Source organism: Psittacula echo, assembly GCF_963264785.1.
Source record: "Psittacula echo genome assembly, chromosome: 13".
Taxonomy (NCBI): domain Eukaryota; kingdom Metazoa; phylum Chordata; class Aves; order Psittaciformes; family Psittacidae; genus Psittacula; species Psittacula echo.
Window position 1 is genome coordinate 2,060,737 of NC_137749.1, and position 25,466 is coordinate 2,086,202.

The following is a 25,466-nucleotide window of genomic DNA, read 5'->3' on the forward strand; positions in this document are numbered from 1 at the left end:
TAAACAGTGACAAAGAAAGCTTTGATTATAACAACCAGAAAATACAACTAAGAGGCCCTTTAACAGGCCGAAGAGAGGGAGCACACCCGGACTGGAGTGAAAATTACCCCCTTTCCTTGCAAAAATACAATATCCCTAACCAGAAGGAAGAAACGGGGCACATCCTGTCCCTCGATGCGATACCCAGGAGGTCTCTCTCTGGGATTTCTCCACCCGAAAGTGCATCGCGGTGCGGGGCCGCCCCCGTCAGAGCGGTGTGTACTGGTTGTCAATGGCACGGACATGGCCCCGGCCCGGTGCCTCCACCTCGTAGTCCGAATCGCGGTGCCGGGGCCCCGGGGCTGCCCTGCTGGGGCGCAGGCTCTGCGCCAGCTCCGACGGCGGCGGCACCACGTGGAAGATCTGCTCCGATGCAGGGCCTGGGGGGGGCTCGTCGGGGCCATGAGGACAGGAGGAGCCGGTGGGGGTGAGGCTGAAGTCAGGGCTCCAGCTGGGAATGGGCAGCGGGAGAGGGACCGTGGTGCTGGAGCCAGGAGCTGCGGGTGAAGGGCAGAGATGGGCGGTCAATGGGATGCTCCTACCCTGTTGCTCCCGGGTATCGGGTGTGGTGCTGGATGCATCCTGTGCCCCCCCCCAACCATCTGCAGTGGTTTGGGGCAGCTTCTCCTTTCTCAAAAGAGGAAGGGGGGAGCTCGGGAGTCACCTTTTGTGCTGCTTCCCCGATGCTTCCGCTTCCCCTTATCCCATGTGCGGTTGCCCAGCCCCAGGGCACCAGCATCCACCCCAAGGACCCTCCCGCTGGGACATTCCTGTACTCCATAGAATCATAGAATGGTTTGGGTTGGGAAAGACCTTAACGCTCATCCAGTCCCATTACCCCTGCCACGGGCAGGGACACCTTCCACTGGAGCAGCTTGCTCCAAGCCCCTGTGTCCAACCTGGCCTCGAACACTGCCAGGGATGGGGTATTTACCACTTCTTTTACCAGCACCTCAGCACCTTCACAGTAAAGAACTTCTTCCTTACATCCAGCCTGAACTTCCCTTGTTTCAGTTTGAACCCATCACCCTTTGTCCTATTGCTACAGTCCCTGATGAAGAGCCCCTCTCCAGCACCCCATGGAACATCCCCATCCCTCCATCCCCACGTACCTTGTGGCTGGGGCAGGACTACAACGTAGCTGGACAGCCGGACATCGCAGGCTGTCCCGCACTCCAGCGGGATGGGGTAGCGATGGAAGTGCTGCAGCATCTCCATGATGGAGGAGAAGCGGAGGTGCTGGACGCGGCACTGGCCCCGCTCCGTCAGTGCCAGCCGCAGGTGCTGCCGGGAGAAACATGGCCCTGTTACCCTTCCACCAGCTCCAGTGCAGGAGGAGATGATGGGGGACACAGGGATATTTGGGGTGGAGGGGGACAAATGGCCTTAACATGATGTGCTGCATCCCCAGTGCCTGTATCACCGCATGGATTCTTCCCCCCCAGGAACGGGTATGGGTTCACCAGCCCGCTGCAAGCACCAGGGCAGGGACCACACGGGAAGAGCATCTCCATGGGGTGGGATGATGGGACACGGACCACGCTGGGGGGTGGATGCTCCTCGAGGGGCTCCTGTGAGATTCCCGCCCCCATCCCATCCCCTCTCCCGCCCGTACCTTTGCTCTGCCCTGGAAGTTGAAGGTGAGCACGTACTCGCCGCGGCGCGTCTCGCTCTGCCGCACCAGGAAGACGCCGTGTCCCTCCAGCCCCCCCACCTGCACCAGGTGAGCTGCCTTCACGCGGGAGATGGGCCCATGGAACCAGGGGCAGGAGGAGAGGAACTGCTCCATCTTCGGCCCCGCCGCCTCCCCCGGGGCCCCCGGCATCGCCCCTGCTAGGGCATAGGGATGAGTGCCCCTGGGAAGCGGGGACCCCCTGCCCGTCACCCCCATCCACCTCCCCTCTGCACATGGGGATACTCCATCAGCCCGGTGGGATGCAGAGACCCCCCCGGCAAGGGATGCCCCATCCCCAGGGTGTCCCCGCTGCTCACCTTGGCCCTGGGTGTCCGTGCTGGTGGTGGGGCCGGCGGCTGCAGGGTTGGGGTGCCAGCACGCCAGCAGCTCGGGATCACCCGCATCAGACCTGCCGGGAAAGGAGAAGCCAGGTTGAGCGCTGGGGGGCATGGAAGGGTCATCCCTATGCCCAGGCTTGCGGGCATCCATCGGGAGCTTACCCCCTGCGTGCACATTCCCGGATCTCGGCCGTCCAGGAGCTGAGCTGCTGCTCGTCCCCTGCCTCAAACAGGATGTCGGTGGCGTTGGTGACCTGGGGGACATCAGAGAGGGACATGAGAGGGGGCTTCAGAAAGAGAGGTACATGTGAGGATGCTGGAGAGGGGCTCTTCATCAGGGACTGCAGAGGTAGGACAAGGGGTGATGGGTTCAAACTGAAACAGGAGAGGTTCAGGTTGGATCTAAGGCAGAAGCTCTTCCCTGTGAGGGTGCTGAGGCGCTGGCCCAGGGTGCCCAGAGGAGCTGTGGCTGCCCCATCCCTGGCAGTGTTCAAGGCCAGGTTGGACACAGGGGCTTGGAGCAAGCTGCTCCAGTGGAAGGGGTCCCTGCCCGTGGCAGGGGTTGGAGCTGGAGGAGCTTTAAGGTCCCTTCCAACCCAAACCATTCCATGGTTCTATATTCAAATCCCTCCCGCCTATGCTGGGCGCCATCCCTGACCCCAGCGGATGCTGAGCACCCCCCATGCACTCTTCCCCAGTCCAAGGCTGGGAAGAGGAAGTGAAATTTGGCACGGGAGCTTTCGGCAGCCACATGAGCTCCACAGGGTGGGAAAAGCCTCGGGATCGGGTCCGCACCCCTCATCTGGTCCTTACCTTGAGGACGAAGGTGTGCAGGTTATCGGGCATCTCGAGGCGCGTGCACCTCCGCACCTCCTGCACGGCGGAGCAGGCAGCGTGCAGCTTTGGCTTGGAGCCCTATGGGGGTAACAGGATGGATGAGCTGAGCCCCAGCACCAAACACCCCCTGCACTGCTGGGACAGGGCTGAGCCTGCCAGGAGCCACCCGAGGCACAGCAGACAGCAAGGAAATACCCAGCTCTGCTGGGAAATACCCCACCAGCAAGGAAATACCCCTTGTGGCATGGAAATACCCCACATGGCACTGCTGGGACACCCTGCACAGAGCGGGACCCATCCTGGTGCCAGCAGCAAAGGGATGGGTGGAGGAGAAGAGGAAGAAGGGAGTTCCAATAAGGCTGGAACTGGAGGGTTCCAGTGTGGTTCAGGGAGACTGAATGTACCCACGATGGGGACACTGGGATGCAGGCAGGGAGCCCCTGCAGATGGGTGCAGGGGTCAGAGGCTGCTGACACAGGCACATGACAAAGTGCTGAGCAAATACTTCCACAGAGGTTAATAATACCCATCCCGGCAGCTTTCGGTTCCCCTCCTGCCCAGCATGCTCCATGTGCCAGCAGCAAGTGAGGCTGCAGCACGTGGCACTCGCCAGCCACCACTGGGATCAGGGTGCATCCAGGGTGCCAGGGACCATCCTGAAAGCCAAAGCCCCTGGGGGACCCCTGCATCCCAACCTCTCCATGCTCACCCCTGTGGCCAGACCCAAGCCACATTTAAAGGGTCTGTGGATGGACAAAAGGATGGGTACCATGCTTATCCAGCCTGGAGAAGAGAGGGATCCAGGGAGACCTTAGAGCAGCTTCAGTGCCTAAAAGGGCTACAGGAAACCTGGAGAGGGGCTTTGGACAAGGGCCTGTAGGGACAGGCCAAGGGGAATGGCTTTAACCTGCCAGAGGAGAGACTGAGATGAGCTCTTAGGCAGAAGCTCTTCCCTGTGAGGGTGCTGAGGCACTGGCACAGGGTGCCCAGAGAAGCTGTGGCTGCCCCATCCCTGGTAGTGTTCAAGGCCAGGTTGGACACAGGGGCTTGGAGCAAGCTGCTCCAGTGGAAGGGGTCCCTGGAGGAGCTTTAAGGTCCCTTCCAACCCACACCAGTCAGGGATGCTATGAGGATGCCAGCCTGCCCGACAGCATTTGCCACCCAAAGTGCCCGAATCCTGCTCCAAGCTTGTGTTACTCACAGCAAACCCACCCCATCACATCCCCAACCACCCAAGGGGGGTCCCCAGCAGGGACTCAGCACTCGAACACCCAAGCAAACCATATTGAGTTGCTTTCTTTTCCTCCATCCCCCATCCCTCCTCCCTCCCTCCACACTCTCAACTGAGGACTCGGTGTACTTTGGGGCCGGAAACGCAGCACGAGAAGGATCAGCCCTTATCAGCACTGAAAAGAAAGTTCTTAGAAGTCGCTCATGCACCGGGGTTGGCGCTACCGCAGCAGCTCACGGCATCCTCAGCCCCATTGGCGACAGTGATTGCAGCTGAAGCTGCAATCACTGTCGCCAATGGGGCTGAGGATGCCGTGAGCTGCTGCGGTAGCACCAATAATTAATCCCAAAGGACTTTCATTGTCCTGCATCCTTGGATAACAACCATGCCCTGTGCAAAGGGGTTGCCCATCCTGGCTGCTCTCCCACCCTCGGGTTGTGACACCCAGCACGTCCCCAGCCTTGCAGGGTTGTATTGGCACGCATCCCGACCGCGGCGCTGGGATCGGCTTCCTGCTTTCCTAGGAAGCGGGGAATTTCCAGGAACAGGGAGTTCGGCGAAGCCCCCTGCCATCCCTCCCCGGGGGATGGTGCAGATGGGGAGCGTGAAGGGGAGAAGGAAATGATGCAGCAGAGAGATAGGGCACCCGAAAAAGCAGTCTGGCTTCGGAGAAGTGCCTACCACAGGCACGGTGTGCCCGCCCCCCCGCACCACAAGATGCCCGGCTCTGGTACCCAGAAAGGGATTTCTTGGTAAGCAAAACTGCACACTCAACACATCGCGTGCTCACCCAGCACCCACGGGCTGCTGCTCAGCAAGAAAGGTGCCACAGCAGCACCACGGGGCTGGGTGCTCCTTGCTGCCAGCTTAGGATGCTCATGATGCTTCTTGCCCCAGCTCAGCCCCCATCCCCATGAGCATCATAGAATGGTCTGGATTTGGTAAAGATCATCCAGTTCCAAATGCCTGCCATAGGCAGGGACACCTCACACTAAACCAGGTTGCTCCGGGCCCCGTCCAACCTGGCCTTCAACACTGACAGGGATGGAGCATTTGAAACTTCCTTGAGCAGCCTGTTCCAGCCCCTCACCACCCTCACAGTAAGGAATTCCTCCCTTATATCTAACCTAAATCTCCCCTGGTTAAGTTTAAACCCATTCCTATCACTACAAAAAACCCCAGCACAAGGTTGAGCACCCCTAAAATCACCCAGGGCCATGATACCCCATGAAGCAGCACCCCAGAACACAGCCGTGCCGTGCCAACGCTGCACAGTCCTGGTCCTGACTCCTGGCAGGCAACCTGGGCCATCCTGGGATGTGACACCGGTGATCTCCAGCTCACAGGGCACCAGATCCTGCTGCCCCCTCTTCCCCAGCACGCAGGCACTGCTGGGGACATTGAGCCACCGATGGGGACAATGATTGCATCGGCTGGGGATGGAGGAGCTCTTGGCACCTCCCTAACCACAGTGTTGAGAGCGGGGCTGCTGCCCCTAGGATCTGGATCTCTGTTCTTAGCAGGGAATTCTTCCAGAGTTTAGAATCAGGAAGCCCCATCCAGGCCAGCACCGTCCCCAGTGCCAGGGGACATGGGGAAAACTGGAAGATGGATGAAAACACCCCCAGGATGAAACCCCCTCCTGCTGCCTACCCTGAGCATCCTACTGGGGAAGGGCACCCCACTGCACCCCTGTCACGGGGAGCACCAGCACAGCATGGGGAATGCCGGCACAGCCCCACGCACCGGGCATCGTGCCCGTGTTAAAGCAGGGTTTGCCAGCACCTGATGACTATAGGAAGGATCCCGCGCCGGGAGCGCGAGCTGAAGGTCAGGCCAAGGTCACAGCTGCGCTGGGGCGTTGCAGGCGCAGAGGAGCCGCTGCGTTTCCGCTCGAGCAGCTCTCACCGCAGCTCCTGCCCCGCCGCGCGCCCTGGTACCGGCACTGACACCAGACCCATGGGCACCGGGCTCCTTCCGTCATCCTCCCTCCTCTTCCCACTTGCCTTTCCTGCTCTCCCAGGCGGGAAACCTGCTGAGCATCGCGGCTCCCTCGCAGCTCTCCAAGGATATGTTGGATTTATGCTTTTTAGGGAAGCAAAACTCCTTCCAGCCCACTCACATGTGCTGGGAAAGCTCCTGCCGTGATGCTCTGAGCCGCTGCTATGAGGAGCATGGCCTGGATGCTGCACAGAGGACACAGCAGATGTGGGCAGTGTTCTCCGCTCGGTGCAGAGGAAGGCAGGCAGCTTTCCAAGAATGAGAGTGAAATCACACTGCCACAGGGCCCACATCCGGGAGGGCCACAGCCCAGGTCTGAGAGCAGCACCTCCAGGTCTGACCGGCACCAGCAGGGTGCTGGCACCCATCACTCAGCCACCTGCTGCCAGGTCCCCAGAATGCTGCCACCATCCATGCTGCACAGGAGGGAGCTGGAGCCGTCCGCCCTTCCCAGGGGATCTGGGCAGTGCCCAGTCCCCTGCTGGCAAAGGGATGATTGTGGTGGCACAGCAATGACACTGTTGGCAGGGGATGATGGTGGTGGTGCAGCGGTGATGGTACTGTTATGGTGATGGACGATGGGAACACCACATGGCAATGACTGTGGTGGCACAGTGATGAGGATGGTGGCACAGTGATGACGACAGTGGCACAGTGATGATGACAGTGGTGGTGATGGGAATGACATGGTGATGACGGTGGCGGCACTGCAATGACGGCAGTGGCATGGTGATGACGGCTGTGGCACCATGACGATGATACTGGTATGGCAATGACGGCAGCGACACGGACCTGTGCAGAGCAGAGAGCAAATCCTTCCACGTGCGGGGATTTCCCTGTGCTGCTCCTTCGCTTCCACTCTGAGTCACAACAGGGGATGTGCCACAAGCCCTTGGGCAAGGACCCTGATGGATACAGGCGAGCTCCATCAGAGCTCCCAAGGGATAAACCTCAGCTGGAGCTGCAGTGTACCTGGTGCACGGATGGATGGCTGGCTGGCTGGATGGATGGATGCACGGATGGACGCATGGACGGATGTATGGATGGACGCATGGACGGATGTATGGACGGACGCATGGACGGATGTATGGACGGACGCATGGACGGACGCATGGACGGACGCATGGACGGACGCATGGATGGCCACCGAGATCCACAGCATTGTGAGCACCAGATTGTGCTGGTGTCAAACCACATCCTGCACCCACAGGCCCCAGGGAGTTTTGTGAAGTTTCCCAGGACACAGCCTTGTCCCAGGGGAATGCCGGGTGAACTGGAGGGGAAACACAGCCATTGCTCTGGTGCAGGGCAGCAGCGGGGTCCTGTTGGAGGCACCAAGGGTAGTGCTGGAGGGTACAAGGTGTTTGCTGCACCAGAGATCATCCTTGTGGGGTTCCACTGTAGTAATCCCAGTGCTCATCCTCGGGAATTTTGCAGGGCACATAATCCTGGTGTTTGGCCTCAGGGGGTTTCCTCATGGTTAAACCTTGAGGACTTTGCACCATAGATGATCCCAGCATGTGTCCTTGGACGTGGTGTTTGTACCATGGCCAATCCTGATGTTCATCCTCAGGGGTTTCCACCACTGCTCATCGCCATGTTCAGTCTCGCAGCATTTATCCTCCAGTAATCCCAGTACTCCATGGTGTCCTCCGTTCTAGTGCTGCGGACAGGGCCTGGGATCCCATTGATTCAGGCCATTTCCCTGCACAGCCCCAGCCTCTCACGTGCCTCCTGCACCCCAAACCCACTGCAGGGCCCCCCAGAGCTCAGCCCCTTAAAGCTCTTGGGGAGGGCCCCAGGGTGGCACATTCCCACCCCACTGCCTGCATGAACCTGTTCACTCTGAAACCTACTGACAGCAGCAGTGAGCACCATCAAGGGGTTGTGTTCTGGGCTTGTGGAACTGGAGGCTGGAGGTTTTCTGCCTCTGTTAAGCAGAGAAACACAAGAGGTGATCCCAGACCCCAGCCATTACCCCCCAAACCCTCCCCCCTTTGTACCTCCGAAACCCCAGCGCATCCCAACCCACCAACACCAGGGGCACAAAAGAGTTTCCAAGACACCGCATCCCCGAGCATCCCCACAGCCCACGGCAGGGACAGAGCCATCCCTGAGGGGACCAGGCTCAGTGGTGACAAGAGGCACCGTTGTGCCAGCCTGAAGCGCTGGCTCGGGGGTGGCCGGGGCACAAAGCACCTTCTGTTCCCCTCCTGAGCGGCTGCCGAGCAGGAAAACACAGCCCAGGCCCCATCCATCCTGATGGAAATAAACCTGGGACACTGCAAAACACACCACAAGAGCCATTGGGTAAATCCATACCCATCGGGAGGGATTTGGGGGTTCCATATAGAAACCCCCACCCCATCCTCGGGGCTGATGGCCCTGCTTTGTGCATTGATAAAGATCCACTAAGAGACACAGACATCCATGTGAATGAGTCAAACATTCCCTCTCCGAAACCTTACAAACCACCCCAAAACCAGAGAGCCCAGCGGCTCGCATTCACAGCAGGGTTTGGGAAGACGAGGGCTATAAACAGGATCTGTAAACAGGCAGCATTTGCCAGCCCCTTTCATTTGTGTCTTATTTTAAGCCAAACTCGCTTCCAGCGTGGGCTGCTTTAATAATTTCCTGGAATAAACAACAAGCATGGGAAGTCAACAAGGTGCCTGCTTACGAGCAGAGCCGGCTGCAGCCGGGGACTGAGTCACCCCCAAAACCCAGCCCCAGAGGGCTGGGGAACAGGCGGTATCCAGCATGGACCCCACAGCATCCCCAGGATGTGCCCGGATTTTGCATCACCCCAAGGTTTTAAATTACCCGACGGTTTTGTATCACCCAGAGGGACATTTCCCTGCACACCCCCAGCATCTCATGGGGCTCCTGCATCCCAAATCCACTGCAGGGCCCCTCCAAGCTCAGCTCAGCCTCTTGAAGCTCATTGGAGAGGACCCCAGGGTGGCACATCCGCACCTCACCACCTGCATGAACCTGTTCACTCTGAAACCTACTGACAGCAGCAGCGAGCACCATTACGGAGTGACCCCTTGCTCTGCCCAAATGAATGAAGAAGATTTTGCCCAAAATGCTTCATTTTTAACATCCTCTCAAGGCAAGACTGAACATCATGATATCCATCATGCATCGATTGGAGCCCGGACCAGCGGGGAGGAGCAGGGAACCCTTCCAGACCCCGCGCAGCCTCTCACCGGTATTTACCTTTGACAGAAGCAGCACTCAGCCTCGAAACACCCAGAAACAACCACATCCTGGGCCATAAAAAGAACGAGAAAAAAGGTAAAAAGAGACAACCACCCAAAAAAACACCACCGGGCATCTCACACTGGGTGCCAGGGCTGAGCGGGACCCAGCACCCACCAGCACCCTGCATCCCCAGCTGCAGGAGGCTTGGGTACAGTCCCTGAGCACTTTCCCAGTCCCCTTCCTTGTGATTCTCTTAATATCTCCATGTTTGGCTCCCACAGGACAAGGGATAATGGTTTTAAACAAAAAGAAGGTAGATTTAGATGAGATGCAAGGCAGGAATTTTTTACAATGAGGGTGATGAGGCACTGGAATAGGTTGCCCAGAGGGGTGCTGGATGTCCCATCCCCTGTAAACACTCAAGGTCAGGTTATACAGGGCCTGATCTAATTGAAGATGTCCCTGCTCATGGTAGCGGGTTGGAGCTGGATGAGCTTTAAGGTCCTTTCCAACCCAAAGCATTCTATGATTCAATGATCCTCAGCTTGCCCATGGTGCTCTTCTACCTGAGCAGCTCTGCAGCATCCCTGCGAGGCAGACCTGACCATGAGCATCCATGTGCTGGCAGGCAGCAAAGCATCACTGCCATAAGCATGGGGGTCACAGCAGTGAGATGAGCACTCCACCAACAACAGCAGGGTGGACTTTAAAGGATGGGGTTAAAGCGAAAGGAAACCCCTTAAGCCCCTCTCCTGCAAGCCCCAACAACCCCAGCACCGGGGGAAGCAGCAGGCTGGGGCTGCTCCATGCTGCACCCATCCCCTCACAACCCAGCCAAGCCCCATCCCAGCAACACGGTTTCCAAAATAAGAAGCTCTGCTCTTCAGCAATTAGCACCAGGGCTGTGGTTAAGCTGCTAAAAGTGTTTTTTCCGTGCCTGACCAAGGATGGAAAAAGTTGTGGTTAATAAATGACAAATAACCTTTTGTCTCATTGCGCTCCCACCCTGCGATACCCAACATGAAAAATAGGGGGGGGGGGGGGGAATATAGAGAAAGTCACCACCAAAATCTCACCAAAGCAGCTGAAAGGATGCCCCAGCCCTTCGCCTTCGAAGAACAGTGAGCAGCACAGCACCGAAAGCAAAGCTGGGGACGTGCTGCTCGCCCTGCTCTGCAGTGAAAGTCTGCGGTGGGTTTCGGTGTGGCTCCAGGCACCACTGGGTGACGTGTTGCCTTTCCCAAGGGAATCCCAGTACAACCAAATCCCTCCAGCTCTTCCCCCATGGCAGGTTTCCTGGTTTCAGCCCTGGGGATGCCAGGAGAAAGATGCGCTCCCTTGGGGATGCAACCCAAGGGGATGTCAGGAGAGGGATGCAGCTCTCTGGCCACCCACTGTCCAGCCGCCAAGGGATGATGCAACAGGGTTGCTCTTGGATAGAGGATCAAGGCAGCAAATCCCAGCCTGGAATCAACATTTTTATGACAACAAAGACAAAATAAGATGCCGTGCAGCCGGCTTGCCCCTGGGCAAACATGGGGACAAGGGTAGGAGCACACGTGGCCCAGTCTGCTCCAGCTCACAGGATGGAGGACACCAAATGGGATCCAGATTGACACAAACATGCTCTTCCCTGGGCCAAGGCAATGACGGGACACTGAGATGCTTCCCATCACTACAAACCCTTTCACATGGGCACCCATTGCCTGCAGGCAGTGGGTGCCCTGCTCCTGGTGGCCTTGGGAAGAAAAATACCATTTTGCATTGGTTGTTTTTGCAGGAATAGAGGAATGAAGGAGCTGACGGTGCTGCAGCAGCAACCAGGGCATTTGTGCACCAAACTGGGCACATCCAGTTTTCAAGCACAATTGTAGGTCACTAGTAAGAGGAAACATGTTTTGGATTTGAAGCAAAGTGTTGTGCTGCAAAAGAGAGGGATTGCTCAAATCCCTGCCTGGGATAGGGATGCAAACACAGCTGCTGCTGGGGTCCAGGCTTCCCATAATGTGGCCTTTCCATCCCTGAAGGCATTTCCCCCTCCACCATTGCCTCTCCATACATCCTCACTGAATCACCGAATCAACTCCAATTGCTCCTGGAGGAACAAAGCAGCTCGAGGAGGAGCTGGAATGGGGATGGGGACCTCAGCACCAGGATGTCCCTCACCCTATGCCTGGTCCCAGCCACGTGAATGGGAGCCGAGTGGTGCAGGACCTGCTTGCTCAGGAGGTGGCAGTTCTCAGAAACCAGCTTCAGGTGAAAGGAAGAGGAAAGAGAAGAGAAATGAAGAGAAAAAAAGGAAGTCAAAGCAGTCTCACGCTGAGCAGAGATAAAAATACAGCTCCTGCGGCCACGGCTGCAGACGAGCCATGACACAGGCTCCGCGGGTTCTCTCCGGAAGGAGTCTTCCCGGCCTGTCTCGGCGTGCCATCGATTTACGGGATGTGCTGGATTTCATTAAAATGCTATAAAGAAACCAGCGCAAATGCAAATCCCATTTCCCTTCCCCTTTCCTGTCAAAACATCTGGTCAACAGAAACGGCTCGGGATGCTTCCGCTGCAAATCACGGTCTTCATGGAGCTCAGGGCTTGGCCATGTAAAAGGCACTTGGGGCTGGGGCTCAGCTGATGAACAGGGCAGCCCCGAAACCATGCAGGGGCTGTTTTGCCAGTTTTGGCTTAAATTTGTGAAGGTGGAGAGGCCTCAGAGCTACCCAAACCTACAAGAGATATGGGAATAAATATCATGGTAGAGGGGAAAGCCCTTAGTGCTTCCATGGAAAGCAAGTGAGCGTTGCCCTCCTATAGACATCAGAGAATCTACCTGGTCTGCACACACAGGACCATACCCAGTGTTTCACTGGTTTTCCTGTGTACATCTATATATACGGCCATAGGTACAAGCACTACAGATACCCCGGTATCCAGGTGCCCTGAGCCCAGCGGTGCCCTGCACCCAGGCTGAGATGTGCTCCCAGGAGAGCTCCGCATCCAGGCATCTCCAAACCCCTCCTTTGCAACATCATTTTTCCAGCGCTCGAGGGAGGAAGGAACGATGCCAAAACCAACCCAGCAGCAGCTGCAAGCAGGGGAATGTGAGCTGCTCCCTCTGCCCAAAACCCCATCTCATCCAGCTGAAGCCCCAGTGACATGATGAAGAATGGGATGCCCGCACGGGTGGCACCGGCACGGCTCGCTGACACTCAACCCTTCACCCAGCACAGCGCTGGCCACCCAAGCAGTAAATGGGATTAAGGCCCTTCAAAGCACCCTGCTCCCTTTGATGCCGGGCACGTTACGGGATTAGGCTCAGAGGCCCCATTGAAGTGCACCAGGGAGAAAGTAGAGGGAGGGAGTAAGATAAAAGCTGCCAAAAGGAGAATGAGAGAGCAGAGGCCAAGCCATGGCCACTTCCCGCAGGCACCCTGCCCTTCCCAAGTCGTTGCAAGGTGCTAAGTATTTGGGGGCTTGGCTTGATGCTGTAAAGCCATGAGGTTGAGCTGAATTTCCATTTACATTGTACTGTTCAAAGGGTCTGGAGGTCTGCGGATGGACAGTGGAAGGTGTCCCAGCCCATGGCAGGGGGTGGAACTGGACGAGCTTTAAGGTCCCTTCCAACCCAAACCAGTCTGATTCTACAACCAACAGCATCATCAGATCAGGAACAGATCCACACCACGGGCAGTGGCAAAGCCCTGTGAGCATCGTGGGGCAGAGCATGGAGGTGAGGGGGCTCCCTGCATCCTTCCCTAGTGTTTATTTGCAAGGAGAAAGAAAGCAAAAGTAAATCACCACCAAGCTGCTCTGCTCCTGCTCCTCTCTTTGCCTCTTGCTGGTTTTGGGAAGTGGGGACCCACCAGCACCCCCAGAGTTCAACTACACTTAGTGGAAAAGGGGCCGGATTGAGTGTGCTGTAAAGGAGAGAGGATCTGGCCCTGGCCCAGTTAATTAGAGAGGAAGGACCCACCCTGAGAGTATTTGCACAGGAAGCAATTTACTGCGGAGACTCGTGAAATCCAGCGAGGAACATCCCCCCTTCCGCAGACCTGGCTGAGAAACAGGGTCCCCGGCCCCATGGGGATGGGATCTCACCAGGAAATCTCTGCGGGATGGAGATTAGGAGCACACTGCAAGGAATAACGCTGCAGAACGCTGGGTGAACTTGCAAATGGCTTGCTTTAAATGCCTCCTGCCCCTGGGTCAAAGCAGCCAGGAGGAAGAATGTGCTGTGTGCAGGGCTTGCTTCCCAAGGGGAGGCAGATGAGGGGAAATAAGGAAAAAAGGGGGGGAAAAGGGGAAAAAGAAAGGCAAAAAGCAGTGTTTGTAAGCACCAGGTTCAGTGGGCAGGCAGCACACAGTGGGATGCTTGTCCTCTGGGTGGTGGGGGGCATAAGTGTGTGCCCAGGAAGGCCCTGACTGCTGAGCACCCTGTGCAGGGGAGCATCCCCTTGCTTGGCTCTAGTTTTGGCTCTGCAAAGCCTCAAGGGCAGGCCTGGGCAAAGCCACTGAGGATGTGGAGGAGCAAAGCTGGCAGCAGTGCATGAAATAACATCAGGTACCTCCTCCCCACTGGCCAGGCTGGTCCCTGTGGCATGGTCTGACATGCCCAGTGCCATCCTGGTGAGCAGGGTATGGACCACACCAGCATCCAGTGATGCTGCCCAGGTGCATCCTCAAAGGACCCCAAAGTGATGCTGTTCAGACCCAGACCTCCCCATGCCCACAAATGGGGACACACACTCCTATGGGAACAAACAACTGCAACCTAACAACACGACGGAGCAAGACCAGCTCTTACTTTCAGACTGTGCAATTTTGGTGTTTTTTTCCATTTTGTTTCTAATATTTAATATTGGAGTCATTTGACAGAAACAGCAGGAATTCAACCAGCTGCTCCCTGGCCCCACTGCCACAGCAAGCAGCAAACACAGCCCAGAGGCAGCGACAAGGCTCCAGCTCTAGCGGAGGTTTCCTCCTTCCGAAGCACAAGTTTAGTCATCAAAGTTAAACAAGCACAGAAAAAAAAGGGGAAAAGAGGGAAAACACAGCCCAAGCCGCCTGCGTGGGACCTGCCATGGGGAGGAACTGCCTTTCTAAAGATTAAACTCCCCGGCTCCCCCCACATCGCTCCCTGTTCACTCACATCCTGCATCATCTCCGCTCCAGCCAGCCTCTAAGCACCACGGGAGCTCCCTGGCATAGCCAAGAGCTGAATTTTGAGCTACAGAAGTACTTATGAAACTAAAATTAACCTCACTTACAGGTCCCATGGGGAGCAGAAGACGACTTTTCCCCTTCCTTTCCCAGCTTGCCCAGGCGAGCCAATGCCCTGGCTGCTGAAGCCAAAGCAAACCAGAGGCAGGGTGAATTTGAGGTGTGCCAAACCCTTGTTGGGATGGGTCCATGGGGCTGGGGATGAGCAGGATGGAGGCCACCAGCCTCTATCCTCATCTCACAAGGCAGCTGCTCTGCTTCTAGCTGGAAAACCCAGGTTCGGGGTCCCAGCAGGGAGAAATGCAATTGCATCTTGACTGCAATAATCAGTGCACAAATCACCCTCAGCACATGGTCACAGCAATGTCCATCTCCCAAACACAGGTTCTCCTTCTCAGAGGTCTTAAGTAAACTGAGTCCAGCCTTGTGTGGCTGCAGAAGAGGGAGAGCAGCAGCAGAGCAAACCCATCTGGGTCCTGGGCTTGTGCCCAGACACTGCTCATGGTGACAAATCCTTGTGAGCAGGAGTGCAGCACGGCCCTGCTCCTCTCACAGGACATGCTGGTACCCTGGCATCATCCCCAGCCCTCAGCATCATTCCCAGCCCTCAGCATCATCCCCAGCCCTCAGCATCATCCCCAGCCCTCAGCATCACCCAGCTGATAGGGGCAGGAACGAGCAGGTCCTTACCTTGGGTGGGTCGAAGAGCTCCAGCACGTACTCCTCACCATCAGACGTCCCAGCTCGCCGCAGCACCAGGCGGCAGCGCTGCCAGCGGGTCCCACTGTCCAAGGAGCTCTCATCCAGCAGCCCGTACTTGAGGATCCCCTCCTTGCGCACCTCGGGGGGCTGCTCCCGCGACAGCCCCCACGGCAGGATGCGCTTCCCCAGTCCCGGCTTCAGCGCTGCCTCCGCCGCCTCCCCGTCCCCATCCGCAGGGAGAGCATCCGAGGAACGGCGTCGGAAGAGGCTGCGCCAGCTCCTGCGCAGCTGGCTGAGCGAGAAAGGCCTCCGAGCCGGCCCCAGCAGCTCCTCCGAGCTCCAGGACTTGCGGAGCCCTGACGGGGTGGCTTCGGGAGCTCGGCCGGGCTGCTCAGAGCCTGGATCCGCCTCGGCTTTGGTGGCCACCGTGCCCACGGAGGCATCCGTGTGGCGCCGGTGCGTCTCCCGGTAATCCCGCGCCGGGCCGGCGGGCAGGATGCGGAGCTGGTTCATGGCGAATCCCTCCTTCACCTCATGGCAGAAGTACTGCTGGAAGAGGTCGGTGAACTGCACCGAGAAGTTCTCTGCGGCCAGGAGGTCATGGTGCGGGTGCTCGGTGGCGAAGCGCAGGTAGTGCCGCGCCAGCTCCTTGGCCGTGCTGATGGCGTGCAGCTCGCAGAACTCATGCCAGCCCCGGGGATGCGCTGGCGTGCCGGCCGGCAGAGCGTGCCCATTCATTGCCGTGGCTCCAGCGAGGCGGATGCGCTGCAAGACAGAGCACACCAGTGGGGTCAGGGGAGCCCCAATGCGCTGATGCCTCCCTCCTGTCCCCGTAATCCCTGGCCAGTGTGGCCATACATCAGTCCAAACACATACCACAGCGCAAACAGCCTGGGGAGCACCATGGTTGGCTTGGTCCCCATCAAAGCCACTTCATTCACCAGGGTAGAGCATGGGATATGCTGCAGGCAGTCTGGGGACAGCTTCCCGGTGAGTGGCACAGTGGAGCCACTACAGCTCAGCACCCAGCCGTGCCAGACAGGACTTGGAGCACCCAGCCCTGCCGCAGCACCTTGCATAGAATCATAAATCACAGAATGGCTTGGGTTGGAAAGGACCTTAAGATTATCTAGTCCTAACCCCCTGCCATGGGCAGGGATGCCTCACACTAGACCACGTTACTCTGCTCAACCTGGCCTTGAACACTGCCAGGGATGGAGCTTTCACCACTTCTCTGGGCACCCTGTGCCAGCACCTCAGCACCTTCACAATAAAGAACTTCTTCCTTATATCTGACCTGAACCTCCCCTGTTTGTTTGAACCCATCACCCCTTGTCCTGTCACTACAGTCCCTGATGAAGAGTCCCTCTCCAGCATCCCCATCCCCACCTGGCAGGGCCGTGCCTCAGTTTCCCCACCTGCGAGGTGGGGTGCAGGCAGGTCCCGGAGCAGGGTGTCTGTGGGGCTTCCTGCCAGCACAGCTGCCTGCAGCGGGGACGCCCGCCCGGGCCACATCCGCTCGGCTCCTGCCAAGGCTTCGCAGCGCTGATGGGTTTCCCTCCAGGGACCTATTTCAACGCAGCTGATAAAACCGGAGTGGGGGCGGGAGGGGAGGAAACGGCAGGAAAAGCTGCAGGAATCCAGGGACAGAGCTGCCAGATCCCTGCGGCTGGGGGGGATACGGCCACACCGCCGGCACTGCCAGCCATGAGCTTGTGTCCCCGGGGGGATGCTCTGCTGCCCGCGGGACCATCAGGCTCCGGCAAACCACGCCATATCTGTGCCCGGAGCAGATTTGGTGCGAGGCCAATCTGACGGTACCCATGCTCGCCCTGGTGAGCGCGGCTGAGCCCGGCAGTGGCGCTCCCCACGGGCTGCTTACTGCTGAACCTCGTGCTTGCCGCCGCACTTATCGGGGCCATGCACTCCGCTCAGGCAGGAAACATCGGCCAACCCAGCCGGATCCTGCTACAGCAGCACGGGCACCACCACCGCCTCCCTGAAACTGCAGACACCTTCAGCGCCGGGCTGCTGGGAGGGGAGGGAAAGTGATTGCATTGGTTATGGGGAGGGAGAATCGAGCAGAAAACCCAAGGGTTGGGTGGAAGCGAGCGTGGCGATGGGGAGCGTGCGGCAATGGTGGCGCTTGTTTGCAGACAGGGAGGTGATAATGCCAGGAAGCCAACCTCTATCTCTGCCCACCCGCCGCCCTTCCTAGTACGTACCGTGAGGTTTCTCAGCGAGGGGAGATGTTATCTGCCCCCCGCCAGCCCCGGCTTCCCAGAAGAGCCGCCCGAGGCTCAGGGCCGGCGCTGGGCATGCGCCCGGTTGTGGCCTGGCCGAACACCCCAGCGGGGCCCCGTCTATCAGCGCCGCCAGCCTGCCCTGACTCAGCATCCTCCCGCTTCCTCCCGGCACCCGGGAATCGCCACCGCAGCTGACGGCACCGCCGGCAAGCTCCATGGGATGCTCCCTCAAAGCGCTGAAGGAAGCGGGGCGCCCACGTGGATGGCTCCTCAGACATGGGGAGAGATTCCCAAAGCAGGGAATTCGCTTTCCAAGGTTTGGGGCTTGAGCCACACCGGCTTTGGGAATCGTTTCCAGCATGGGAATAGCTGGGCTTCGCCTGAGCCATGCGGTGGAAGCAGCCAAAGGCCATCTTCAGTAGCAACATGTTTTTCCAAGCGGCTCGACAATGGGAAATACATCCCCAGCGCTTCCTCCTGCCAGCACAAACTGCAACGCTGTCCTCCCTGCTCCTACCCGGCGCACTTCCCATGTGGAAACAGCTCTCCTGGATGAATCCATGCTTGAGCTACTGCAGCATCCCGCTCCTCCACCTGGCTCCATGGGACACACCGCAGGGATGTGAGTGCCTGCTGATGGGTGGGTTTCTCCCTGCTCCAGCCCACAATGCCTGAATTCTGCATCCAGTGGCTTTAAAGCAGAATATCCACATCCCTTATACCTGATACGCTCATACAAGAGGCTCCCGGCCATCCTGCAGGCCAGCTCCGAGCCAAGGGACTTGTCACAACAACAGATGGCTTTAATTTGCACTGAATAGGGAATCCAGCCCACCCTCAATGCACCAGGGGATGGTTGGATGGAAGGCTGACATCCTTCCCAAGCACTGGAGGAGCTGTACATCACCCAGCCTGCCCCATCTCGGGCCTGTTTGGAGGTGCTGGGCCAGGAGCTCCAGGAAGAGCGGGACAGGACAGACCGGCCACGGGCTGACTTTGATGCGGGCTGGGATGGCGAGCCCCGGCTTGTGCAGGATCCAGCCTGGCAGCAGAGCCGCCCCTGGAGATTCCATTCAACTCTTGCTCAACCTTGTGAGTGTTGCTGCGGCAGGGTCGGATCCGGCAATGGGTTATTTGTGCCTTTGCGATGCTGGGAGCCAGCATCCGCTGCTGGAAGGACGAGCAGTTCAGAGCCAGCAATGCCATGGAGGAGCTGCAGGATCTATCCCACCGCCTCTCCAGCACAGCACAGCCATGAAGGGGGCCATGGCTGCACAGGAAGAGCACCCTACAGCACCCAGCACTGCAAACCCAGCCTCAAAGGGAAATGTTATGGAGCAGAGTCCACGGCGTTGAGCAAACTCAGCTCCTGCTTGTGCACAGGCAGCCCCGGAGCATGTGCAGCCCTGATCCGAAAATGAAAGCAGCCCCATCCCCAGAGCTGTGGGTCTCCACGCCAGCAGCACAAGTAGGAAACGTGATTGATGTGCCGGCTCTCCCAGAAACTACTGTTCCCAATCCGGAGCAGAAGCGGCCGGCGGCATTTTCAGCCCCTTTTTAGAAGCATGAGGCCATTCAGCACTCACCCCCAGGACTATTTTGAGGAGGGAGCAAAGCGAGGGGCTGGGAGACGCCCTCGCCAGCCCCATAGCTCCCTGCTTGCCGAGTGGCAGAAAGACAGAGTTCCCACAATCCCAAGAGCAGGAACATTGTTCCTTCCCAGGATGTCCTCCATGAAAAGAGCTATTCTGAGCCGGCAGCAGCCTTTCTTGGCACAGCCCCGCACCCTGCTCGCGAGGCAGCTATAAAAGGCTGAGTTACAATGAACAGCACTTTTCAATGGGAGAGCATCCGGTGCGGGGGACTCAGGGGGCTGCAGGTCCCTGCGGAGGGTTCAGGGAGATGCAGGTCCCCAGGGGATCCAGCCTGACAGGGATGGGCTCACAAGGGCTGGGTGGTGCAGAGCATCCCCCCAGGAGGGTGCTGGTGCAGCCCTTCTCTGCATCCCGATCCCCTGGGGAGCAGGGTGGCAGATGCTGGAGCATTGGCTGGATGTAATGGTGGGATGAGAGCGCAGAAAGGGACCATTTGGGGGTGGAGATGCAGCCCCTCAGCAAGGCAGGAGGGGCTGGTGCAGGGGGAGAGGTGGGAAAGGGTCTGGCTGCAGCCTCCTGATGTAGATAGAATAAGCGTGGGGACAGAGGGGACCATCCCAATTTCACCCTCCTCCAAGCTGGATCACAACATGACGCAGAGCAGCATGGCCATGGAAAGCCCCATGAAGTTTTATTGCTGCCCTTCAGTCAAGCTGCTTCTTCCTTCCAGAGCCCATGCACCCAGGGCATGGGGACTCCAAAGGAGGCAAGGAGGGTGACAGGGCCCTCTAAAACAGCACCTCCATATTTACAGCATCCCTATAAAGCAGCCAAGGCCATTTGTGCATCAGGCCAGCAGAATCCACAGCAGAACTGCCCAGCATTGTCCTGCTCTGCTCTCTGGGAGCAGCTCCCCATTGTGGTGTGGATTCTCTGAGGTCTTATAGAGGGTCATGGCACAGCACCATCATTCCCTGCAACCCAGTGGCTGTTTCCACACAACTTGAAGGACCTCAGAGTGTCTCAGGACCTTCCTCCCCTCTCTTCTATGGCTGAAGGAAATCCACAGATCAAAGAGCAGCAGAGGAGCAGGTTAGAGAGGTTCCTCCACCACATACCCACAGGGGCTGTGTTTTCTGAGGAAATCAGGTTAAAAGCCAGGAGGAGGTTGGAGGGCCTTGATTTGCTCTCCTATTCCCCCCTTTCTTGTAGGACACGCACACCCCTCTCATTTGACACAACTTGCTCTGTTGAAGGCCAAGGCTGGCCTTAATCTATATCTCGGTGGGCTGAGCAGCACCAAGGACCTCTGGGGACACAGATGGTTTAGGTCCAGAGGAATTCCACCCATTTGGCTTCCCCTGATCACTCCACTGGACAGACAGGATGGACACAGTCCATCCCAAACCCATCTTTGGTCACATGCAAGCTCCACGCTCGCTTGACCTACAGGAGCTCACCAGGATGAGCCGCTGTGGCCAGCCCTGATCCATAGAAAGCCTCTGCCTGCCCCTGTTCACAGAAGCGCCCATCACCGTGGCGTCTGGCACCCAGCAGCCTGGTTTATACCATCACGCTCCCCTACACCTGCTGCCTGCAGGGTAAATCCTGGCCATGGGGTGACCTCTTTGTACAGGGTTTGTTTTGCTGCATTAAATGAATCTCTGCGGTGCAGGCGTGGGAGAACCCGGGTGCAGCGAGTGCTCCCATGGGAGCGGCTGAAGGGGGTCCCTTGGGGAGCAGCTCAGCTCCCCACCAACCCGGCTCTCCCTCCCCACCACAGCAGCGTCCCCAGGGCTGGATTGAGCCCTTCCTCCTCGCCGAGCCGCGGCAGGACCACAAACCTTGCCAGTGCTGAGCTCTTGCACTTTCGCTTTGTCTCACCCGCAGGGATTTATCCCCATGCCTTTGTGGTGCCCATCAGCCCTCGGCAATGCCAAGGGTGTGTGGCTGGGGGGGGGTTTGCTCTGGGTCAATAGGATGTATGACCCCCCAAAAGCCACCAGCACTTGCACCCCAATCTCTCCAGTGTAATGCGTGGTGCTGGCAGCCCCGCTGCCCTGCGGGCTCTGGCAAAACCAAAGCAGATCTTTCCAGAGGCAATAAATACATAGAGGAAAAGGAGAAAATAAAAGCAGTGCTGGGGGTGGGAAGAATGCTCCAGGACAAGGCTCTCTACCAAAAACAAGTTAAAAAGAAATCCAAGGCATTGATCTAGTCCCAAACAAGCCCAAGTGAAACCTGCCAGCAATGTCACTGGTCTTTAAACTCCAATCCCTGCCAGCAAACAGGGACACGCAAGAGGCGGCAGTGCCAGGTCCCTGGCCGGCCACCTTTTCCTCCAGCTGCTTTTCCTACCTAAGCACAACCCGAAGAGTCCCTGGGCCACCAGCCCACACCTCCAGCACATCTTGAATCAATCTGCAACAACAATATCAAGCTCGTCCCGGTTTCCTTGACAGTAAATCCCAGCCCAGGCAGCAATGACCTTGTTATTGCTGCTGTGGGAGCCAGCGGGTCCAGGCTCTCTGCGGGTGACCCCGCCAGGGCTTGGCATGAGCAGGACCAGGCACGCTGGCAAGTGCAAGGGGGGCCCCGGGGATGTTGTCCTCCGGTGCATCGGCCTCATGCTCTGAGCCCCAGCGCCTGCCAAGCCAGGCAGTGCCTGCGAGCCAACGAAGTCTGCAGGGAGCAGAAAGCCGGAGGAGCCACTTGGCAGGCTCCGGTTGGCACCTCTGCTTGGTGCTGGCAGCAGGCACGGGGGCAAAGGAGAAAGGGGCAGTGGGGTGAGCAGGCAGGGCATGGCAGCACCCCGCAGGGGTGGCTGGGGCTGGTGGGCATCACCCCACATGGTCCTGTGTCCTGCAAGAGGGGCCACCTCCATGGTGGGGGCTTGCAAGGGGCGGATGGAGGAGAGGGACAAGGCTGGATCAGCGGTCCCCAGAATAAAGGTGCTGGAAATGAGGGACCTGGGGAGGAGAGTGACCCCAGAAGATGGGGTATTGTGGGGTAAAGGGGTGCTAAGAAGATGGGGATCCCCAGAACTGGGAGCACCCACAGGGGAACAGGGCCCCTGGGATCGGGAGCGCCTATGAGGGAAAAGGGTATGGGGAGGACAGGGGTCCCCAAGGGTAGAAGGAGGGGACCAGAGGAAGGGGACCCCAAAGAGACGGGGAGCGGAGGGGCTGAAGGGGGCAGACCCGAGGGGTCGGGGCTGACAGAGAAGAGGATCGCGCTCCGGGAGGTCCGCACCCGGCGCAGCTCCGGGGCAGCTCCCCGCTCCCGGCCGGTCCCCGCCGCCGCCACTTTCACTTTGCAGCGGCCGCTGCCCGGGGCCGCCCGTCCCGTCCCGGTACAGCCCAGCCCGGCCCCGCTGCGCGCCCGCGGTTACCTGCAGGAGAAGGCGTCCGGCTGCCGCTCGCCCATGGTGGAGCGCGGCGGAGCGCCCGGGGCCGGGCGGACGGGACGGACAGCTCGGAACGGGACGGCTCAGGCAGGAAACCGGGGCAGGCGGCTCCGCATTTCCGCCGAGCGGAGCCGCGGGACGCGGACCCCGGCCCCGGGCGCGTTATGTAAAGCGGAGCGGCGCGGCCGAGGGCGGGGGCTGTGCGGGGCGGAGCGGAGGGGCCGCGCTGTCCGTCCGGGTCCCGCCGGCAGCTCCGCGGGTGCGCACCGCACCGCTCCGCCCCTCCCCGCCGGTGCCTTTAACTTATCGCATCCGCGCCCGCGGAGGCAGCGGCATAAACAGCCCAGCTGCGCTCGCGAAGGTTGTTTTGGGTTTGGTTCGTTGGATTTGGGGTTTTTTTTAAGTTTTTATTACTTTTTTCTGTCCCTGCGGATCTGGGGGTGTCCGCTCATCACAGTCCCGTCCGCCCGGCCTCAGCCTGATCCCGGGGGTCGTTTGGGAGCCTGGGAGGGATGTGCAGGAAAACACCCCCTTTCCTGTTCCTGCCCGGCCTTGTCCTCCCACGGCTCCACAGGCTGGGTCCCAAGGGACCTCTGCGGTGGCAGCAGTTGGCGAGACGCTGCCTCAAACCCCATTTCTCATCGTTTTCCTCTGCCTTTCAGCTGAGGAAATCATCGTGCTGCGAAAGGCACCGCGGGGCTCTGCCTCCACCCCGTGGGAGCAGGTCAGGCCACAGGGGCTGTGGCTGTCCTGCACTGTGGGCGAGGGACAGAGCAGTCTCAGTGTTCCTCCGGCCCCAATCAGGGCTGGGGACTGGGGGGGGGGGGGTATACACAAACCAGGCCCAGCCATCCTGCTGCTGTCATCTCATCCCATGGGAGCAGAGCTGCAGCCACTCAGCCATGGGAAATGAGAGGATAATAAACTTGCACTGCACCTTTTCCCAGGAAAGGGCTGGTTTCTGCTCTGTGCCATCGTATCCGGGCCACTGACATCTCTCACCAGTGTCACTGGTTGTCCCAAGAGCTCCTCCAGGTCCTCATCCTCAGCAGTGCTGGGGATGGAGGACTGTCCTTGCCTTCAGACCCCATGGAAAGTACCCTGAGCAGCCTTGCCCAGAGCTGGCACTCACCCAGCACTCCAAGCTGGAAAATCCCAGGGAAGTGGCAGCTGGGATTTTACAGCCACCACAGATCGATCTGTGGGTGTTGGGAGGGTGGAAGCTGCAGGATTTTGCCCTTGGAGAGTGGGCTGAGGCACGCTGAGCTGTGTGAATGGGCACCTGTGTGCCACCACCAATGGGCTTCAATGCTTTAAAATACACTCCAGTTGCTCACCGTATCCATTCCTAATCCATCTCCTTCCAATGAGGAGAAGACTGAAAGAGGACCTGGTGCTGTTCCCTGGGACTGGCCATGCCCAGACCACGGCCCTAGGCTGCTGCTGTGGTGGACACAACCCCACTGTCCCCCTCCAGCCGCACAAACCCCTTGGACCAGATTTGAGCTTCCGTGCAGGGCTCTAACCTCACACTCTCCTTGGGCATCCAACCAGCCCTCCCCAAACCGCACAGGGAAGTAGCTGAGAGTGGCTGAAATGATAAAATCTTACCTTAAAAGCTGGTTTTGAATTCCTTCTGCTGTCCCTTTATGCATAATTGCACCTTCTGGCTCTTTCCCTGAGCACAGATGAGCGGTCGGTGGAGCCCGGTGCCTGCCCTCCTTCCCATGGGCGGCCGTCCCAGCCCGCAGCTATTGCACACTCAATGAGCTTCATCTATTTCAAAAGTGCCCTCTCAGCGTCCTCAGTCCCCGTGGCCTGAGATTTCTCCTCTGTTTTGTTTCCTGTATGGATTTTCTACAGTCCCCAACTGCTAATTCACTGCCACCGACTTCTGCTTTTGCTGTTTGTTTATGCAGAGCTGCGCCTTTGTACACACACACACACGCTGCTGCTTCCCTTCCGCTCGGCACTGGGCTCAGCTTTTAACCACTGCTGCTTGCTTCTCCTCTAAAAGCTTCAACCAGCTTCCAAATGTCCTTCCCACTTCCCTCTTCAACTCCAGCCCTCCAGCCTGCTTCGGTCTCTGGGTGCATGGAGTGGTTTGGAAGAGGCACATCTGCATTTCCCGGGGTGGGATGTGATTGGATGCAGGTGACATCTGCCATCCTGCAGTGAGATGTCCCCCCACCATGTCTGGGGGTGACATCTGGAAGTGCTTGGCTATGAGAATCTGTGCTGAGCTGTTTGTGAACGGGCATCTGTGTGACACCACCATTGGCCTCCATCTTCCCTGGTGATTTAAAATACACCCCAGTCATTTATCCCCTCCATTCCCAATCCATATCCTTCCAACTAAGGAAAGACTGAAACAGGACCCCCCCCACATTGATGCTGTGCCCCTGGACTTGCCATGCCCAGACCAATGCCCCCAAAATCTCAGCCTGGCTTTCATGCATCCATTCAGAGAGCTGGGTGGTGATAGGTTGGGTGGTGATGTGTCGGGTGGCGATGGATTGGGTCCTGATGAACAGGGTGCTGATGGAGCGGGTGCTCCCTGGGCTGGCTGCCACCTGCAGCCCCGTCGAGCCTGGAGCTGCCGCCGTCTCTGGGCTCCATCCGCCCTCTCCCGGGCACCGGCCGCACTGCAGCCGCCCCGGTGATGGTGATGGGGTCCCCGGCCCCCGGGCTGCCAGGCAGGAGATCCCCGTGGGTGACTCCCTTGGGGTCCCTGAGGACCATTCATGGGTGGTCATGATGGAGACCCGCACCTCTTCTCCATCCCCGGCTGGGGACCAGGCATGGAGCACTCCCGGGGTACCCCCCCAGCACCCCCAGATTCCCAGGAAGCCGCTGCTGAGCCAGCACCCGCTGTGACTCAGAGCTCCCACTCACCTCATCCAGCACCCGCCGCTGCATAACCGCACCAAGTCACCAGTCATGGGACAACAGGAACCAGAGGCCAAGGGCAGCCC

The 25,466-nt window shown here is 58.6% G+C and overlaps 1 protein-coding gene across 3 annotated transcripts; it reads right to left on the minus strand.

Annotated features, from left to right (window-relative positions):
* Window positions 1-24,261, minus strand: SH2B3 (SH2B adaptor protein 3). Of its 3 annotated transcripts, none has more exons than XM_080628680.1 (8): window positions 24,103-24,261; window positions 15,233-16,009; window positions 2,866-2,967; window positions 2,215-2,306; window positions 2,032-2,123; window positions 1,655-1,872; window positions 1,152-1,323; window positions 1-536 (listed from the first exon to the last, which is right to left on the minus strand). In XM_080628680.1, the coding sequence occupies exons 2-8, from the start codon at window positions 15,980-15,982 to the stop codon at window positions 247-249; spliced, it is 1,716 nt and encodes a 571-aa protein (XP_080484806.1). In that variant the 5' UTR covers window positions 15,983-16,009; window positions 24,103-24,261; the 3' UTR covers window positions 1-246. The 3 variants fall into 3 exon arrangements, with proteins under 3 accessions (XP_080484806.1, XP_080484805.1, XP_080484807.1); XM_080628679.1 differs by lacking the exon at window positions 24,103-24,261 and adding an exon at window positions 22,477-22,729; XM_080628681.1 differs by lacking the exon at window positions 24,103-24,261 and adding an exon at window positions 22,477-22,728 and having other exon boundaries at window positions 1,655-1,869.
* Window positions 24,262-25,466: the final 1,205 nt, after the last annotated feature.